Source organism: Sodiomyces alcalophilus, assembly GCF_042370955.1.
Source record: "Sodiomyces alcalophilus JCM 7366 unplaced genomic scaffold ACRALscaffold_8, whole genome shotgun sequence".
NCBI lineage: Eukaryota > Fungi > Ascomycota > Sordariomycetes > Glomerellales > Plectosphaerellaceae > Sodiomyces > Sodiomyces alcalophilus.
The window spans coordinates 464,201-483,860 of NW_027263539.1; the positions used below are offsets into that span (position 1 = coordinate 464,201).

The window sequence follows — 19,660 nt, forward strand, 5'->3', positions numbered from 1 at the left end:
ATTCGGGATATAAAATGTAAAATGACGATAAGGTGATGTTTCTGTCCCACATGACCCATAAGCTCTTCTTAATACATAGGCCATTCATCGCCCAATGTCACTGCTGGCCTGCCATGCCTCGCTCTAAACCTCCCACATACTGTAATCTTTCCCCTTCCACTCTCACTTACACAGACGGGTGACAATCCGGCCATTTGTTATTCAGCGTAACGCAAACGTATCTCTCGTTTATATACTCACGGATACCGCTCTGATTGTCCTGGTGGAATCATCATATTCAGAAGACCGGTCACCTAGCATCTATCGCCATCTTTCACCTGTTGTGGTTTAGGCAACTCAATAGTGAGCCAGACTCGATTGTCCGAGGCCAACAAGGAGCGCATTCCCACGCCATATTAATATTCTAATCACAATGATCCGAGGTGCGAGACCACTCCTTCGTCTTCGCCCTGGGACGCAAAGGCTGCAACATCTCTCAGCTCAGCTCTCGTCTACTTCCTCGGCCAGGAACTTCGTCGTTCAATCACACCAAAGACTCTCCGCCATTCTTTCATCCCAAGTCCGTTTACCCGGCAGCGTTTCTGCCAAGGCGGCCTATTCCAAGGGGCCTTATGAAAAGATTGACCGCGAAGCCGAGAAAGAGCTGGCCAAGCAGAAGTTCAAAGCCGCCCCGGACGATGTGCCCTCGACATCGACCACTCGTTCAGCCTCCGCCACGAAAATCGGCGGAGAATCCCAGACTATGAACAAGGATCTTCAACATGATATTGTATGTTGACTCATTTGGCCCCTGATCACCCAGTCCCACTAGCTTCTGACTCCAGCGATGCTAATTTTCAAACACAAAAAAGAACGTCGTCAAAGACACACTCCAGATGAGCGACGTTCCAACTGCTCCATACGCACTGGGCCTCGCCGGCACGCTGCCGTACCTCGCCACGTCCATGGGGACCGTCTACCTGAGTTGGAGTCTAAATACCAATTGGCCCTCAGGCCACGCCATCCTCGATAGTATCCTTATGAACCACAAAGACGCCCAACAATGGCTTGCTCTCCTCGAACCCATTCAGCTGGGCTATGGCGCTCTGCTTATTTCTTTCCTCGGCGCCATCCACTGGGTACGCCTACACGTCTAAGCCGTCATTTTTCTTCCTCTTCTCTTTCGTTCCCCCGTGTTTTCACAAGAATGACATAACGCTTATCATTATCACAGGGCATGGAGATCGTCACCAAAACAACTTCGCCATCCAGAACCAAGTTTCGGTATGGCATCGGTGTCCTCGCTCCGATCGTGGCCTGGCCCACCCTCCTCATGCCCGTCGAAGCCGCACTCATCACCCAGTTCGTCGCCTTCACTGCCCTCTACGGCGCCGACACCCGCGCCACAGCCCGTGGCTGGGCCCCGCCATGGTACGGCCGCTATCGCTTCATCTTGACAGCCGTCGTCGGCGCAGCGCTCTTTGTCAGCCTCGTCGGCCGCGCAAAGATTGGCTCTGCCGCTCCGCGCTTGGCCGAAGGTTTCCACGAGAGCATGGATAAGAAAAAGGCCGAACCCTACTCTGCGAAATGGGCCGAACTCAACGAGCAAGAGAAGGTGAAGCAGAGGAAGGCCAGGGAGGAAGAGGAGAAGAGGCAGAAGGAGGAGGAAGAGGCTGAGAAGAAGAGGGAGCAGCAACAAGACGCCGAGAAGGAGGAGGGTTCAAAAAAGGATGGGGGGGATAATTAAGAGAAGGAAGTGTAGTCGGTTATCCTGTTTTTATTCCTTAACTCCCAACGGCGCCTCCGATCCACTAAAGGACTGGACGGGCACCGCGTCATGTACTATTCTAATCAATAAAAATGAATAAAGAACGGGATGGCACTTCGGATGGTCGGTAACCAGATGTAAGCGGGTAAGATGTGGAAAGACACAACACCGGAAGTCTGGACCGCAAACGATGAAACTGCCCGGAGTGTCCAATAGTGGTGGGATGAGTAAAAATCCGACGGAATGACAATTTGGCACATTCCGATAATGACAACTATCACGTGGTCTTTGAAGTGATTCCAGAGCGCTGTATTAGGCTAGCTAGCGAGCACGGTGGGCTGCCAGCCTGCGGCGCGGCATGGTACACAAAACCACCACGGCTCTTCGCGCTGTGTAAGATACACAATCATACTAAACGGCACCGCCGTACTTCGTAGACCGAATATAACCTCCGCTTCGGACCAGACTGGCTCAATCATCGCCGCCAGGCGCTGCACCGACCAACCGACCTCGTTCTGCCGCGAGACAGAACGCGAAAGGAGATGAAAACCGCGGAAATGAGCCCCCCTCTCGACCTCAGACTTGGGTCCTCTTGGGGGTTGGGTGTCTATTGTAAAACCAAAAGATAAAAAAGGGGCCTGCTGACCAGAGCACAAAAGTGCCACGCTTTGAGATAGATGTCACGCCAGACCCATAATGCTGTGTCATATACCGTCCGTCCCTAGTGGAACAGTACCCGTCTATAATGATGACCGCCCGAGACCATGCAATCAAAATCAAATAAGAAGCAACGCTGGGGTTCACAATGCAGCGGAAATCAATGCTGAAGAAAGGACTTTCGGTACGTGGTAGGCGGAAAGAACGAGGCTAAGAGAACGAGGCTAATCGGAGGTGGCTCGGCTTGCGAGGGTCGGGCAGCGACAGGAAAGGAGGATGCGATGGATCGAGGTATGGAAGTGAAGGAATTGCCGCTGGGTATCGTCGAAGGGAGGGTATTTTCGTATTGATGAGAAATGAGGGGAGACCGATTAGTAGGCCGATGTCGTCGGAGTGGCTACGTGTGACGAGAGGATCAGAACAAGGGGTCCTTCATGATTTGGTCTTCGAGCTGTGGGAGTTTCGGTCCCGGTGACGGGGTTGGTAGGGTAGATGGTGATGATGGGACGAGTAATGTTTCCGAACCTATTCGCAGGAAAATCAAGATATTAGTTCCATGGCCGACGACGGCAATCATGACAGTTGAGAGTAGATTGAGAGTCCCGGGGAAAAAGGGATAGGGAGGAATGCAGCGCCGTAACATACCCTCTGCCGACCACGTCGTTCCTCTTCGTCGGACGACGACGAACCATTGCTCAGACGCTTGCGCTCCTCCTCGTACCATTCACTCAGCGACTTGCCACCAAATTGAAGGTCATCGTCGTCAATCTCCGTGGCCTCGATCCAGGTATCCGAGTCTAGCTCGATATGGCGAATGGTAGAATTCGTATCGGGATGGGAATAATGAGATTTCTGGTCTGAGGACCTAGCAGCCATGGTGCCGATCGGGGTTTCGCAATGTTTTGTTTGTTGAAGTTGAGAAGGAAATCGTGGGCGCTGGGTTGATAAAAAAAAAGAAGGAGCGCGGCTCCGTTTCTAACGAAAGCGAGTTCTTGGGCCGAGTCTGGTCGTACGAACGGTCGAGTGGCACGATGGTGCTTTGGCGCGAATGCAAGGTGTTAAAATGGAGATGGAGGGTTGTCAAGTAATGGTAGAGGACGAAGCTGGAGAAGATGGTGGGGATATCCGGACCGGCTGGAGTTTGTGGTGTAGAGTGGAAAAGTTGGAGGCGAACGGGTATTCAAGGTTTTCTTTTTTCTTTCTTTTTTTTGTGCTGCCGGGACTGGGTTATTGAGTTGGCGGGCTAAATGGTAATGGAGCCCGGCAAGACGATGTTGAATGGAAGAGCTGAGCGAGTCCTGGCAAAGAGGCGAAGACGTATGTGAAGGAGGGCCAGCCGGTGCGAAAATAAATGTGAAATATGGAGGGGCGAAGGGGTTGAAAGACGCCGAGTCGAGGGGGCGGCCAGCAAAATAAGGAGGAAATGGGAAGGAAGCTGGGAGTTTGTGAGCTGAGCCTCAGGCAGTAGGGGGAGGAGGGCTTATCTACAACGTACAAGGATCGTACAGGCTGAGCCATGCCGAAAAAAAGTGGGAATGTACCTTGGGTGGCCTCTTGGCCCACTGTGGTTGCGACCGTTGGTTGGGGGAGGTAGTAGACCCCTGTGTGAATCATTTTGAACCCCCTATCGATTCCGCGGGGTGCCGTGGCATGTGGGTTCAAATTCATTGTACTTGTACATCGATCGATACGATACTTCGTATGCCGTACGTACACTTCGTAGAAAGGGGAAAGGTACCGACGGAGCACCCTTTTTTTGCTTTTTTTCCAAACTCGAGCGTAAAAACAAGAAAGAATGTTAGCCTCGAGAGACATTCGTGTAGTATAATTCGTTACTAGACTAGTATCTATTTTTGAATCGGGTCACCGCACGTTTCTGGCAGTTTGCGCCGTTGCGGCGCGTTGCCTATTTCTTCCTCTCAAGCCTCTAGATTGTGATTCTGTCCTACCACTTTCGTATGTAGTGCTGAGACGGCTGACTATTTATTACTCACTTGGTTTCCATCGCTGGGCCGATATTGATGATATTCGTCATGGACAAATCCAGCCACTCGGTAGTGACTCGACTCAACGTGTTATCTCTCCTCCATGTTCTCGATTTCGCTACGTTGTATGTGTGCCGCTGACCCATCGTTACATTTTTGACAAGGAACCGAAGGCACTAGCCGCCCTCAATCTTCGGCTCGATGCTCCCCGCAAATTTCCATGCTTGGGCCTTCCATCGAAATAAATGATCCTCCGTTTTGTTCCAGTGGCGTGTATAGTAGTCTTGGCTTGGACCAAGCCAGCTAACGCTTTCGCCTCGCCTCCCTTTTTGCCGTCCTCGAGGCCCGCGAGATCCTAAACATGACCGATTCTGCTTCCCGTTTGGGAAAATGATATGCGCCGTGTGAGGAGATCTCACGTATCGCAGTTCCGGTCAGATTTGACGCCGCCGCTTCACCGGGCTTGGCACGGCGGGGACGTACACTAGGTACAACGTACACCAATCCGAAACCCCGAAGATCGTGCGCTCTCCCAGGGGGGAAACCGGTCATACCCATCATATTATTGGGAATTCGCTTTACTTTTTTTCCGAGTGACTGTATCTTGCACAGGAGACCACGAGGGAGTCAACGATTACGAGGTGGCTCACATCATTATTCTATCTCTTCTCGCTTATTCCAGACTGCAGCCCTTCCGTTGGGCGCAGCTGACGATCGCCCGATCGCGACCACTGCGAATTTCTCGGCGCTTGGGGCACAGTGGCTGGTTGCTTATTTTGGCGGTTTGACGTGGTTCTCCGCCCACCAGTCGATATATTGTACCGTTGGGAGTTAAAAGAGACTATGTCGTATACAGTACGGAGTACAACGTACGTAACGACTCGGCAAACAAGCGGGGAATGATTGCAATAAGCTAGATCCCCATACAATCCACTTGCCCGCTTCGCATGATGGGCGGCAATCTCCTTCCGTCGCCCGACGCGCTACAACTACACACGGTTGTGGAACTCCGTCTATCAGCCCTGACTGTGCGAAGCTCCTTGTGCAACCTGATGGACGTGGACAAAAACATCTGGCTCATTAGACAGTCGAAACATGGTTTTGACATGATTTTGATCTTCCCGTTTCGAGATGGCTTTCCAGACATCCTGGGAGTGCGTTGCATGCTTATCCGTTTTTGCTGACCGAGGATGGACTCCGTTCTCCCCTTTTTTTACCGAATCGTGGGGTGGGTGCCATGTGGCCCGTGGCTCGCTAAACGGGGGTTCGGTGGGGTTTCGATAATGAACCCCCCAGCTTTGGGGCAACACTCTGGAGTCGGTGGGTGCTTCCGGGAATTTCCGGGATACAGCGCAGCGGATTTTACGTTCTGGACGTTAAAAAGGATAGCCATTGCCATTTTCATCTTTATCATTCTACGAATCCATTTCCAAGGTAGTTATTACCTGATATTCCTTATTGCCGGTTCGAGAAGGCCAAGCCAAGGTACGAGGGGGGTTCTTGGCGCCCGGACTTGTCCGATTTGAACCTTTATTTGCACCCCCTAGTTACCAGGAACATTTTGGCCCAGGTTTTTAATGATGCATAGAAGGGCACGGGTGGCGGACACGCACATTTTCCCGAAAGATCAGCCCTTGTCTGACCATCCCACCGCGGCCAACCTTGGATGACTCCCGCCATCATACTAATCTATGAAAACGGCCACTTGTCAACGCGCTCGATGGGCTCGTATAGCCACGCGACCTAGATCAAGTATTGATAAGTGCACGTCGGGCAAGATGGAAAGCAGGGCATTCCATGTGTGATTCATAGGCGGAGGAATGGATGACCGACCGTTGAGGTGGGCGTTACGCAGCACGGTAAGCCCCTTCGACTTGCATAGTCATCGTGGCCATATCACCCAACCTACTTTGTGGTCGATCCTCACCGCCTTTGCCCAATCCCGCATTGCAATACGATCAATGTACTGAAGACTGACGACGCCTCCTTTTTCCTGGGCCAGAACAAAGTTCAAGAATCAGAGATTTTACCCCTCTTGAATTTTTCCCCTCTTAGATTTTCCCCTCTCCCCCTGCCAACTCGCCCAGCCCAGGAAACCTGGGTACGGTCGCAAAGCAACAGGTCATTACGGCCGAGTGGCTCAGCCCTATGCGTGCATGACGTCACATTTCAGACAACGCAACCTTCAAATCGTCCTGATTGTATTTCTGAGAAACCACGATTTTTTTTTCCCGTATTTCTCATTTCCTGCTCCTTTTCTGACACGATTTTCACAAGGTACACAATATCTCTTTCTCACATACTCCAAGTGAACCCCCCTTCTTTTTCCTGGATCTTAGGCACAGAGACGCACGAGTCTCGATGTGCTGACAGCTTGTCGTCCGAAAGTGACATCATCCCGGCGCGTTCTTCGTGTCGGATGTAGATGCCCCGAGATTCAGGATTTTCCTGACCCAACCCGTCGGGTCTCGCGGGGCGTTGCAGCAGATCCAAGATGTGATCTAGGGGTTGTTCGCCTGACGACTCTGCCTCGGTAATACCTCCCGTCCCGTGGCTTGAAAAATGCCCAAAGAGTCAACTGATTATACCCTCGATCCCCGCTCGTTCAATCACATCAATTCTTTACGCCGTCAAAACGCTGTATGTGATACTAAACCCCGGCGCATTGGACCTACCGTTCAGGCGGTCAGGATCCTCGACGTCATCAAGCATGACCACTGCGTCGCCAATGGAGATTTCGAGAAATTGAGAATATCGCCAAGTCAAGGGACTTGAACAAGACCAAAGGAAAGCAGTTCTTGACCTATTTCGACATGATATAGCTCGTGGTTGAATCTAATCTGTATTCTAACTTCCAACTTTATGCTCAGTCAAACAAGAGCTCGGACAACCGCCCTTTAGCCTCAGTTGGGTCCCAGTCGACAATGCGCCTTTCCTTGGACTCGCTCATCTTTCTCCTCACAAACGGCTCCATAGCTGCTCTCTCTTCTTCACTCAGCAGGTGTACTCTCGTCTTCCACAGATCATCCTTAAGAACGCCGCTTTCTCGATCGCCGAAGAATCTCTCATCCAGGAATTTCCAGTACATAGTGTCAAACGCCCAGCTTTTCCTAGCCGCATAACTGAGGAAAAACCGCCCCGTTTCCCAGCTTTCTCGCATATATGTGGATAAGGGTGCCGGTAGAGGGCTTGGCTCTGTCATTTCTGCTTCTGCCTTTTCCATAGCCGAGAGCCACGTCTTCAAGCGCATATCGTACGTTTCTCTCCAATCGTCGATATCAGGGGACCACATCTCGGCCGTCTCGATAAGGAGCCACCATGGTGGGTCAAGGATGAACTGCGTAGGTCCGACGTACGTATATTCCCAGTCTATGAGGGCAGCTATCTCATCAGAGTCGGTGAGGAGTATGTTTCCTGCCCGAAAATCGTCGCCCCAGAGCCGGAAAGCATCAGAGGAGGAAGGGGCTGGGGAGAGCGTGGAAGCTGAAATCTTGGATGACTGGGCGGACCAGGTATCATCGGCGAATCCAAAACAAGAGAGCCGACCTTGTTTGGCTAACCTGCGGAAGATTTGGCGTGCCACGAACTTGTTCCGGCAATCGTCCTCGGAAGTGACTAGGTCATTATGTTGGAAGATGAGCTGTGCAATATGCATGTCTGCCAAGGCGGTATACCATTCATCTGCCGTCTGATACGTCTTTCCCTGCGGCGGGAGAACACTGCGCGGAATATTCGCGAGTCGAATCATGTCGGTCATGTTATGGGTTATCGGCCTGCTAGCCACCTCATAGGTGCCGTTGGCCTCGACCAAAGATCCAATCTTTGGGAAAGTCATCCGGTAAAGCTGCAGCAGACAGCGTGCTATCCTGCCCCAGATGGCCTCTAGGGTGGACTCGGAAACGCTAGGATCCAGAACGTGAGGCGCTGAAGGGTCCTCGCTGGGCCGGGTCAGCCTCGCTGAGACGCTCCCGCAATTTTCGACGTGTTCCATGATCACGAAAGGACCAACCGGTGAATTGTCGCCATAAAAGAGATGTCGGGGGATAGGCAACGATGTGTGTTTCGCAATACAAGCTGCCGTGGCGGCTTCGTGGATGGTCTTCTCCTGTGGAAACTGAACGAGGCTCGGGCAGGGCAGCCGAACCATGATATCCGGAGACGTTCCCTCGAGGCGTATCCTGTAGAGGATGTTGAAGCCACCGAAGATCAAAGGTGAAATCAAGGTTGCGGACCGTCCCGATTTCTCTTCCGCCAGTTCCTCTACTTTGCGACAAGTGGTTTTGAGTCGCAGCTGCTTCTGTCCCTTATCGGAGTCCTCGTCATTCTTATCCCAGACGAGGTTATCGAGTTCTTCTTGGCCATCGTACATGATCGTTCCGAGATGCGTTGCCGCAGAGACGGCGGCTCGAAGACCAGAAGTGATGCGGAAAGAGAGCAGGAGTGATCGGGAACGAGAACAGGTTGTAAATTACAAGTTGAATTCTCGGCGTGCAGGTGGTTCCTGGTCCGTTGAGTACCTAATTCGTATCCCTCAACGTAGGGGATCTCTATCTAAAGCATAGGTAGGACGCGATGAGTACACGAATGAAGCGCGACGAGTACTTCGTACGCTGTGTTACGCGCCGCTGTCGCACAGACCACGAGGAGGATCGCCGGGGATTAGCTTAGCTTCGGCAGGCGGAACAACTAGCTCCCGATCAGCAGATAGTACATGTATCCACAGCGGGGAAAACTGCTTTAAGGTCAGCATCTTGAACAGCTTCTATCATTCAAAACCCTGAATTTTCCGTTGTTCGATCACACTAATATGTTACGTGGTAAAAACGGTCAAAACGCTGCATACGTCAACAGACGAGTCATACAGCCATGGATCCATGTATTGAAGTCATGGAACACGACGGACAGTGGGGCGTTGGACGCGAATTGAGCTTTCTGTGAGCCTAGACCACGGGCTGCCGGTCCCGGTGTTGATAACCATTCCATGTCGCCGTGACTCCGATGGTGAGTCGTGAACTGTGGGGCCTTTGTCTCCGTGTCTCGGGCTCCGGTCCCAGCTTATTGCGCATCCAGAACGGGCCGACTGCGGTCTGCTGTCTGCTGTCTGTTGTCATGGGAAAGAGGATGAGATGGGATACAACGGCGCCGGGTACCTTGGCTTCGCACTCTATGATACATTCTGGCGAGTTATCGCCAGTATTAACTAACTAAATCACCGCCGCACCTTTTTGTGGTGATGGGTGGAAGAACCGAGTCTCACCGAGCGGGTTGGCCCGGTGTGGTCGGCTAGACCGGCTTATGGTTTTTTTTTTTTTTTTTTTTTTATACGAAAATTGGTTGACATCACGAGGGCCGACTTGGGTTTACAGTGGACCCTCCCGGAATTCGGAAGCCATCTGCCGAGGTCCGGCGCCCCACTGTAACTCCGAAGCAGCCGGTTCAAGTCCTTCGGCTGCGGGATTGTGTCTAGGTACGTACAACGTACAGGCATTCGTGATACTTCGTACAATGCTTGTGGTCAGGTTCACCAAAGTCCAGCAACCTGCTATCACCACCTTTCTTATTATGGCGTTGATTCGCAGTTATAAGTGGTCAGTTGACGGTGAGACGAGCTGCATGTCTCATCCAGCCACACACACTGTCACATAAGCAACAACACACAACACACACCGCATCTCGCTCCCGCGCACCATGGACACTTTGGCACTTGTCGTCTCATCGCTCGCTCACCCTACCCATGCGCTCGGACGGCGGCCAGGTCGTTATCTGACTAAATGACGTCTCATCATCTGAAATGTTACCCCATAATTCAAGCCTTTCCTCCTGAGAAAGCTCCCGGAGCTGATGTCATGTCCACAAACTGTCTCACGAGGGTCCTGCTGATCCTGCCGATCCTGCTTGCGTTCCCTTGCCTTCCCGCCAGGGCCGCACTCAACTTTCTTTTTCTCGTGTACGTTGTACTGAGCCGCTACCCGCTACTCGAGGCAACCTTGGCACACGATATTTGGTTCGCGATTGCTTTCTCCCATTTCTCTGCTGTTTGTCCGTGGAGATGCGGAAATGTTCAAGTATTCTGTTTTCTTTCCCTGTTTCCCTTCCTCTCCCCCCTTTGTCCCGCTGTCAAGCCACCGCCATTAGCGGATGCGGGCGACGACGTGTAACGGTGTAATTCACTACGTAATTAATCAGTGCAGGGTAGCATGGTAGGACGGCAGAGTCGTAGCTGACTCGACTACCGGCATAATCTCATGATGATCCCAGGATCGCTTCCCCACCACCACTCCCACCACCCTTTACGACAGCGGGATCCACCTTGCATCGCATCCCAATGCTTTTTTCTTGGACAGCACGTCGGACACGTCAATGCAACGGGGTCTGGACTGGACACACTTGAGACCCTACCCGCCGCTAAGGAGTCGCGTCACTAAGCATTACCCTAGCGTTAGGTACCATCGCACATCCCGCGGCTTGGTTTGGGTCAGTGGCTCCGCAGTGTCTCCATATTATTTTACCGGCCTCGTTACTTACGCGGACATCGGAGATACTGCTTTGTGATCGACGCAATGCCGATTTCGTCGTACGTCTTATTTATACCCGTGGCCCTTTCTCCAACCTTGATCCTGTATTCGTATATAAGTACTCCCACCCGCCCCTCCTCCTTTTTCCTGGGCATGCATTTGCTTGGTCCAACGTCAGTCCTCAACACCGATAGGTATGCCATAGCTAGCTTATATGTGGATAAACTCCACGTCATTTCGGTCTTGATCTACACCACACTACCTTAGGCTATACCTTAAATCTTATCATCGTTATCAAGAGATACTACCGTTAGAAACATGTCGCGAAACACATCCACCATGGTACCCTCTCGGGCCTCTCGGGCCTCTCCGGCCCCGTCCTGGTCCGATAGCGACAGCGAATTCGACGACCTCATCACACCATGTCCCTCCGATGATGGTATTTCCGAGACGGCAACGGCCGAGGATACGGCGATAGATGATCATCATCACGGGCCGCCTTCACATTCCCGCTTCACCGGCCCACCCACCCCGATCCACGATCGCTTCCGGCCCTGCTCCACCAATCCCGCCGTCGACGTCCACCGCTTATGGGCCGTGATGCTGGCGCTACAGCGACGGTATCAATGCTACAAATCGACCCGGATGCGCATCGCTGCCGACAGTGATGTCCAGGAGGCCAGCGAGTTGATGCGTACGTGCCCCGTACCCACCCAGTTCCCCTTGCTGATGAGACATTCTGGCGAGACTTACACACGGAAACAGCGTCGAGAGCATGCATCGACTATCTGAATGAGTCCATCGAGTTCCTTCCCGAGGAGGGCTGGAAGATGTTGGAGCCGTATATCGTACGAGGCACCGGGTCTCGCTCCAAGTTGGGAATGCAGCGCTCCTCGTAACTTTGTCTTTGGGCGGCGTACGGTAAATGTCAGACGGGGACCTTTTTTTTTTTTCTGGTGATATTCCACTTTCTTTGTTTTTCTCGGATGGAGTTTATGGCGGAAACCCTCAAAAGCAAGAATGATACCCCCTGGAAGATTGTCTTCTACAGGAGACATGCATTTTCTTTTCTGGCTTCTCTTACACAGACAGCTTAGTATACCGCATCGCCTTATACCAAGCCAATTTCTTCGACATGGTCTTTTTCTGCTTCGTCTTACGTTGATGACAGCGGTAAGGATCGAGGCATGTTTTCGGGCTTCCCGCCGTTGTAATGTCCGGGCGGGAGGGGATAGCAATGCGAACATGTCGTCAATCGAGTGCTGCCACAAACCGTCCAGGCCACCCCAGGGCCCAGGGCTACCCTAGAGATTACTCCCATGGAAGTTGATAGTTCAGTTCAGTCCATTATCGGTTCCGGTTGTTTGGTATGAAGCACTGAGGGCATGCAGGAGCTTTCCTCTGGTCTACACCCTACCCTGACTGCCTTCTCTTCGGTCTCTTTCCCTCATCAGATTCAGGAAACAACGTACGTACCTGGAGTGATCTCTTGCAGGTTGATAACGCCAGACTGTCCATCGGGTGCCTCTACAGTCACCACCTGCCTGGGATAAGTCTGGCCATCAACCATAGCCTGGTAAAGCCAGGTTTCGCAAGAGGTACGTTAAAGTCTACGTACGACGGTAGCTGATCGATGGCCGAGCAGACCCGCGTGAAATGGGCTGGCATCCAAGTGGTGTACATATTGATCGTGAAGCGGTATGCAGCCCACCGATTCCTACCGCCTTATTCGGTAAAATCGAATCTACGAATGGTGTGTCGATAGTACTGTACGTCCTGGATAGTGCCCGTATATTCGCGTAGACAGGTGGTCGTGGGAGAGGAAGAAGGCCAGGATCTGGCGATCGAGTTCCTTCTCGCGGCCTACAAACCGCAAAGCTCGACAATGACCCGGACGGCAAGAGGCATGCTATGGGCATTCTGGCGATAGGCAACGTCTAGGGCCGCGGCTGTTTGGGGGGAGAGGCTAGACCGTGGTATGTAGGTGGTGTTTCGAGAAGCGACGGTGGTGGACTTGCTGCGCTGGGAGTTGGGTTCGACTTGTGTCGGCGCGTTCTTGTCCTGGCGTGTATGTCATTGTGATGAAAGAAGGGGAGAACGAGGCTTCAAGGCTGGAGCGTCGTGAGGAGACGAAGATGATGTAGTTGTTGGTGGGAGAACTAGCGGTTGTGTTCTTGGGTCCAAAGCGTATTCGGCCTGCCAGGACGGCCGCAGCTGGTCCACCACCTTATTCTAACATTGCATATTCGTACATAGCCGAAAGACAGGCCACCTTGTGGGCATCGCAAGCAGGCATTGTCGCGGGTTTTGGGAGCGAAAACGCGACCGTCGGCAAACACACCGATGAGAGGGGACTCTGGTCATGCACGATGTGCCGGTTGGTTCGGGTGCGGAATAACATGCAGCCGAATGGTGGACCATCCGATAAGACCCTGCAGATAAGAACACCCGATAAAGCGCCGAGGGCCTTCGTTATCTTATCTGTCGTCCCAGATGACGATGCGACAACTCGTCTGGACGCCTCTCCATCTCGTTGGTCTCCCAAAACCCGTCGACCTGCTCAACCGCCCAGCCAGCCGCCTGATCCAGGAACAGTAGCGGAGTAGTCGACAGACGTTGGAGGAGCGAGATTTATGCGATTTATTCCGGAATTATCTGTTTCTTCCGTCTGTTATCTTCACCTTCGATCGGCGCGCTCTCTGGTTGATGACATTGGGTGCCCGATCTGATACAGGCGACTCTACTCTGCTTCTACCGTTCTTACATTATCTGCAGCTACTTTGCAGTCACCGCGAGTCTTTGGCCTCATCTCAACCTCCCGCAGCCCGCCAGCTTCGCCCATCACAGCCTCATGTCGAGGTGGTAGCGGCGTTTGCTTTACAGAGGGCTCGCCAGCCTAAACTTCCGACCCCGACTGCGACGGTTTACGAACGAGCTCATAAGTTCAACGAACAAGAAAAATATGGAGCGCCTAAAGAGAGTGTTTCGGCCAAAGCCGAAGCAGCCAGACTACCAATCCGTCTCCGCCAGCGACAATGTCACGGCGATGGAGTGCTCGTCCCTACTGCAAGACGACAAGGATGTAGCGCCGTTCTCGTGGATAGAATACGGCATCTTTGCTCTCTTGGGCATGGCCATGCTGTGGGCCTGGTACGTCGCTGTCCCCTGGGCGCTTCCTTCTGGCGCACAATATTCTCGCCAGCATGGGCTAATGTGTTCGTCCTGTGTAGGAACATGTTCCTCGCCGCTACGCCGTACTTCCAACTGCGCTTCCAGGACGACGTCTGGATCTCGCAAAACTTCCAATCGGCCATCCTGACCATCTCGACCCTGACGAACCTGTGCGCCGTGTTCATCCTCACCAACATCCAGGAGACGGCGTCGTACCCGTTCCGCATCAACCTGGCCCTGGTCATCAACGTCGTCGTCTTCCTCCTCCTCACCACCTCCACCTCGGCCTTCCTCTACGTCTCGTCCCTGCAATACTTCATCTTCATCCTCGCCATGGTCGCCTGCGCGTCCTGGGGCGCCGGGCTGATCCAGAACGGCGCCTTCGCCTTCGCCGCCTCCTTCGGACGGTCGGAGTACATGCAGGCCGTCATGGCCGGCCAGGGCGTCGCCGGCGTGCTGCCGCCCCTGGCCCAGATCTTCAGCGTCCTCGCCGTGCCAGCCTCCCACGCCCCGAATGATCCCGAGCAGGAAGCGTCGGGCGACGGGGACGACCGCGCCGGAGGGAGCGGCGGCGGCTCCACCTCGGCCCTGATCTACTTCCTCACCGCCGTCGTCGTCTCCCTCGTCACCCTGGCGGCGTTCATCCCTCTCGTCCGCCGGCACGTCCGCGCAGCCGAGGCGCGCGCCATGGCCGCCTCCGTCGGGAGCGTCGACAGCGGAGCCGAGCCCCATCGCCGCCGCGCCGTGTCCCCCCTCACGCTCCTGCGGAAGCTGCACTGGCTCGCCGCGGCCGTCGCAGTTTGCTTCGCGGCGTCCATGTTCTTCCCCGTCTTCACGGGCAAGATCTTCTCGCTCCGGTACATGCCGCGGGACGACGACGACGACGACGCAGCTACGTCGGTGCCGCGCCTTTTCCAACCCGCCGCCTTCATCCCGCTCGCCTTCTTCGTGTGGAACCTGGGCGACCTTTCGGGCCGCATGGCCACGTCGCTTCCCTTTTCGCTGCGCTCCCGTCCCCCCTTGCTCTTTGCCGTCGCTGTCGCGCGCCTGGCGTGGCTGCCCATGTACCTCCTGTGCAACATTGGCGGTCGCGGCGCCGCTGTGCCGAGCGACCTGTTTTACCTTGTCGTGGTGCAGTTTGTCTTTGGGCTGACGAACGGTTGGCTTGGCGCTAGCTGCATGATGGCCGGCGCCGAGTGGGTGGATGACGGTGAACGCGAGGCGGCCGGTGGGTTCATGGGGTTGTGTCTTGTGGCTGGTCTTAGCCTGGGTAGCATCTTGAGCTTTTCCGTGGCGAACATTTGAGATGTAGTTGGGAGTGGGTGTGTATCGTGGGTATGGGTTGCATCTTTCGAAGATGTCGCGCGTTGGAATGTATTCTAATGACATGATGATGAGATAGAGTAAGAGCATGAACGTGGTTTTCTTTCAAGCTTTGGGCTCTCGTCGATGTTACTAGGCGTCAAGTGCGAAGCATCTGGACGACATTGGGAGGATCTCGGAATAATCTATCGCACCCATCTCACTCCTGTTGATAGATGTGGCCAGTATGTCTTTATGCCTTGAAATGCCTTGGTAGCATCTGAGACTCCCGTACAAAGACTCGGAAGCGATTGTGGCGCTCGGGCGACATGTACGATGCTAGCACTCATTACTGATATGCCATGTCTGATCTGAATACGAGGACACCGAGACGACGAATTGAATCGAGTCGCACGAAATCTGACGTAAGTTGTCCGACCGCTATGAGATCTGGTATCTACTAAGTAAGGCACGCAATGCAACCCCAAGTCTAACCGTCTACTCAAGATACGGTACGCCCAACGCCGACACATCCTTCAATCTCGCCAGATCCACGGGAACGGCATCAAAGTCCGGCATGGAGCCCGCCTCTCGCACCTCTTTCAAGTAACAGCGAGGCCACACCATCTCGCCCGGTCCAGGCCGAGCCTGCTGCTTCCCCTCGTACCAACCCCCCTCGACCAGTCGCCGCTCCATATCCTGCCACCGGGGAACCTTGGTCGGCACCTTCCTGTCGAGATCGGCAAACTTAAAGTCCAACATGCACAGGGAACCGTCCGGGCGAGCCTCGTAGCGGAGGAACAGGGAACAGTCGCGCAGGGTCATGGACAGGAGGAGGTCCGGGTCCGGGTGATCCCGGGACGAGGCCCAGAAGGCGTCGGCGCAACCGGGCCCGGCGAGACGGTTCTGCAGGTTGCGGAGGTGGGGCAGGAGGTGGTGCCTGCGGATGGACCAGAAGAGGAAATGGCTGTCGCACGGGTCTTGGTGGCGGAAGATGCGCTCGGCGTGGGCTTTCCAGCCGTCGGCGTTGTCGTTGTCGTCCTCAGCCTTTATTGCATGCGGCTTCTTCTCGGCGTGGCCGTTGCTGGCGTGGTTCCCGTTCGGGGCACGGGTTCTGTGGCCGCCGTTCAGGTTCGTCGCGTGGCTCATGTGGATTGCGGGGTCGAGCGCTGGGCCGGGCCCGGCGACGAGGCGCAGGGGACAGCCGTACTTTGCCGGGTCGGATTTGGAGGGTTTTTGGCCGTCGGGCGCTTCGGTGAAGCGCTGGGCGGCGATGGCGCAGTTCCGACAGAGGACGGCGGTGGGCGGTGCGGCAGGGGACTGGGCGAGCCACTTGGGTTTGATCTCGGCGAAGCGCTCGAATGGCCCGCGGGGTCGCATGTCCTCGGTCAACATGTGCCAGCCTGGCGGGCCGACGCGGGTGCCGACGAACTTGCGTCTGCGGGCGGGAAGGTGCGGGTGGGGGAGAGGACGGTGCTGGGCAGAGGCGGCCTGGTTCTCGTCCATGTGGGTGAGGAGGACGTTGCACTCGTCGATGATGTCCTGGCGCAGGTGGATGAGCTTCTGGTCGACGAAGAGGGAGCGCTGGTTGTCAAAGGCGGGAAGGACGGCGTTTTCGAAATATGCGAGCTGCTCCTTGGCGGTGTAGCGGCTGTCTGCGCCATCGGAGAGGTCTTTGAGGATTCGAAGAAGGTAACCCTCTACGAAGACGGGCGCCACGATTTGAGTCAGCTCGGCACTTGGGAACTGGGAGGAGGTGAGGGAAAGTGTGCGTCACTACTTACGGCAGAGCTGACGGAGCTCTCGCGTGAACGAGTCGCCTCCCGCGTCGTCGACAAAGTGAACGGCCCATATGGTGTTGGCGGCGCCTTCACCGACAAACTCGAGCCACTTGTCGCCGAGCCGAAGGGCTTCTGGAGGTTTCTGGTGATGGGCCACGCTTTGAACGTGGTTGCCGTTCACTGCCATGGCTAGAAAGGAATAAGGAGGGTGATTTGCAGGGTGGTTTTCTGGCGAGGCCTTCAGGAAAGAGAGGGGTTTCTAGGTTGATGGAATCGGCTAGGGCGTCAACCGAGGAGAGGAAGGGAAAAGGTGATGAGAGAGGTGTAGGTGGTCGTCGCCGAGGGCATTGAGCTCGGATTTATACACCTCTATCGGTTAAAGATGTTTAGTGAGTCTTTTCCACGCAAGGCAGAGAAGAGAGTATTGATGAATAAGGATATAGGTTTGCAAAGTCATAAATTCGGGGTGTTAGGCAAAGATGAGGAAGCAAAAGGAAGGGCCGACGTGATTAAAGAGTCGAGACCCATGCCGGATGACGACAGTAAACCGGGGGTCGGCCGGTTTGGACCATCTACGCGATATAGACTGGCCAAGAACGGTCTAGGGGATCCAATCCATTAGGTATTGCATCCAAAGGGAAGAGAAAGCAGGGGAAGAGCGCCGTAATCCACCTCGTCGAGTCCGTGATGCGTCTCTGGATTTACTCAGGGTTCGGCCTCCGAGTGAGTACAGTTATGATTATGTCATCAGTCTTCAACTAGAGTTGGGCGTTGCCACTAATATATTCAGGAACATGAACTCTCTGGATGCCACATTGCGCCATGTGGACGCAGAAGCGCCATCTCAACGTCGAAGAGGAAAACCATCCAAGCTGTTCCTAGGGAATAGTACTGCGATATACTTCGTAGATCGGAACTGTATAGCGAAGTGCAGCGCCTTCAGGTCCTCGTTCCTAGTCCTACTTATCATGATAGGCGTTCCGGCGTTCTCTGACTTGGCGGTTTGAGGGACGCAAACACAGCCGTCGTCACGCACCTGACTGCTTATTGTCTCCCGGCCAGGCCCTTCATATCGAGTACTGTTCAGAGATACATGCGTGTTTCGCTCGAGATTCGCTGTTGTTGCTGTTGCCCCCGAGGAACCATACGGCAGCCGGTCTCTCGCTCAGCCGGGCTTCCGCAATCTGTCCGGGGATAGGTTCCACAGGCGCCGTCTTCTCAACCGGACAAACCAACGGCTGTATGATCAGTATGTCACGGAATGACACGAACAAACGAATGAAATGGATAAATGGATGATGGCCAGCCCAACTCAGCACGTAGATCCCCACCTCAGTGTCCACTGACGTCCATCTCCTCCCTCTTGGCTGACGACCCCCTCACGTCGCTCCTCCACCCTCACAGCCGTGATAGTATCGATCGGTGCGGGGGAAGCAGGGTGCGGCAACCATTCGTCAGTTCTCTATCAGTCGGCTCTTCGTCTGTTCGTCTCGTCTCGACACTCGGTAAGTAAAAGCCGGCCCTTCTGGCTATTTTTGGCCATCCATCCCTTTGCAAAGTGACAAGGTCCAGCATAAAACTGGTCATTCAGACGCGTCGCATTCGTTCATGCGAGTATATTGCGTGGTGGCCTATTGCATTCGTCTTTGTTATTTATGTCGCAGTTGAATTGGGGGCCATGTCTTGATGATGGGTCATCGGACACTTTCGTGTGACTTGGTTTTGACCTTGGTTGCCGGCCAAGTGCGCTCACTGTGCGATGTGTGGGGAACACGGTTGCCGATTATGTAACCGTTTTGTACCTGTACAACGTACGGATATGTACTCGGTAAGTATTGCCCGAGGCTGGGAGAAAGGATAGAAACGATAGAAAGGATATCCATTTAGTCGATTCATCGCATGGCACCATCTCAGATGAACCTCGTTGGGTTCTGGGAGTATTCCACAATTGACACTCTTTTCGTTGTTGCTCGTTGCCTCCATGTTCATCATTTCGTTTTTATTTTTGTTTATTCTCTTACGGTCCATTGTGTAAGAGGAACAGTACAGTATCCGTCCCATCACTACACGGTGCGCCCCGTTGTGGGAGGATGACAAAAAAAAAAAAAAAAAAAAAAGACGACGCGTGATTGGTACAAAACCTCGTCCCTCGTGCCTTCTCCCTCCATAAGAAGGCCTAGGCCATAGCGTCATTTGGAGATCAATAGCCGACCCATCCCATCTCCCCCCCACCCGAAATATTTCTTGCTCGGTATTATTACTTCGTACCATTTTCCGCTAGCACCCACGAGTAATCACTTTTTTGCCTTCACCATCCCTTCACCATCGCCATCGCTCTCTCGCCATTTCAATCACATCGACCGACCCACATTCCATCACTACACGATTCGAATCTCCTCAACGAGAGTGCGTCGCTATAATAGTTAATCGGCCGAAAGCGACATCATACCCCCTTTCGCGCCATCTCCTCCGCCACGGAACCTACACGAGAAGAACGTGACC

The 19,660-nt window shown here is 53.9% G+C and overlaps 7 protein-coding genes across 7 annotated transcripts; 4 read left to right on the plus strand and 3 right to left on the minus strand.

Annotated features, from left to right (window-relative positions):
- Positions 1-412: 412 nt before the first annotated feature.
- ACRALDRAFT_2044259 (uncharacterized protein) lies at positions 413-1,726 on the plus strand (the record flags this gene model as incomplete). Its single annotated transcript, XM_071021420.1, has 3 exons — positions 413-769; positions 852-1,118; positions 1,214-1,726. 3 exons carry the CDS (start codon positions 413-415, stop codon positions 1,724-1,726), a joined length of 1,137 nt encoding a protein of 378 aa, XP_070871478.1.
- A 1,110-nt stretch (positions 1,727-2,836) lies between these two features.
- Positions 2,837-3,280, minus strand: ACRALDRAFT_2029685 (uncharacterized protein; the record flags this gene model as incomplete). The annotated part of the gene is made up of 2 exons (XM_071020610.1): positions 2,837-2,929; positions 3,050-3,280. The coding sequence occupies 2 exons, from the start codon at positions 3,278-3,280 to the stop codon at positions 2,837-2,839; spliced, it is 324 nt and encodes a 107-aa protein (XP_070871479.1).
- A 3,578-nt stretch (positions 3,281-6,858) lies between these two features.
- On the minus strand, positions 6,859-9,265 carry ACRALDRAFT_2061008 (uncharacterized protein; the record flags this gene model as incomplete). The annotated part of the gene is made up of 2 exons (XM_071021951.1): positions 6,859-8,686; positions 9,233-9,265. 2 exons carry the CDS (start codon positions 9,263-9,265, stop codon positions 7,256-7,258), a joined length of 1,464 nt encoding a protein of 487 aa, XP_070871480.1. The 3' UTR covers positions 6,859-7,255.
- A 1,754-nt stretch (positions 9,266-11,019) lies between these two features.
- On the plus strand, positions 11,020-12,410 carry ACRALDRAFT_1065581 (uncharacterized protein). The gene is made up of 2 exons (XM_071017179.1): positions 11,020-11,598; positions 11,670-12,410. The coding sequence occupies exons 1-2, from the start codon at positions 11,223-11,225 to the stop codon at positions 11,801-11,803; spliced, it is 510 nt and encodes a 169-aa protein (XP_070871481.1). The 5' UTR covers positions 11,020-11,222; the 3' UTR covers positions 11,804-12,410.
- Positions 12,411-13,544: 1,134 nt separating this feature from the next.
- Positions 13,545-15,650, plus strand: ACRALDRAFT_1083206 (uncharacterized protein). Its single transcript, XM_071019415.1, has 2 exons — positions 13,545-14,054; positions 14,135-15,650. The coding sequence occupies exons 1-2, from the start codon at positions 13,867-13,869 to the stop codon at positions 15,378-15,380; spliced, it is 1,434 nt and encodes a 477-aa protein (XP_070871482.1). The 5' UTR covers positions 13,545-13,866; the 3' UTR covers positions 15,381-15,650.
- A 117-nt stretch (positions 15,651-15,767) lies between these two features.
- ACRALDRAFT_1077728 (uncharacterized protein) lies at positions 15,768-17,460 on the minus strand. Its single transcript, XM_071018681.1, has 2 exons — positions 17,162-17,460; positions 15,768-17,077 (listed from the first exon to the last, which is right to left on the minus strand). Exons 1-2 carry the CDS (start codon positions 17,343-17,345, stop codon positions 15,876-15,878), a joined length of 1,386 nt encoding a protein of 461 aa, XP_070871483.1. The 5' UTR covers positions 17,346-17,460; the 3' UTR covers positions 15,768-15,875.
- Positions 17,461-18,449: 989 nt separating this feature from the next.
- Positions 18,450-18,671, plus strand: ACRALDRAFT_2044264 (uncharacterized protein; the record flags this gene model as incomplete). The annotated part of the gene is made up of 1 exon (XM_071021421.1): positions 18,450-18,671. One exon carries the CDS (start codon positions 18,450-18,452, stop codon positions 18,669-18,671), a length of 222 nt encoding a protein of 73 aa, XP_070871484.1.
- Positions 18,672-19,660: the final 989 nt, after the last annotated feature.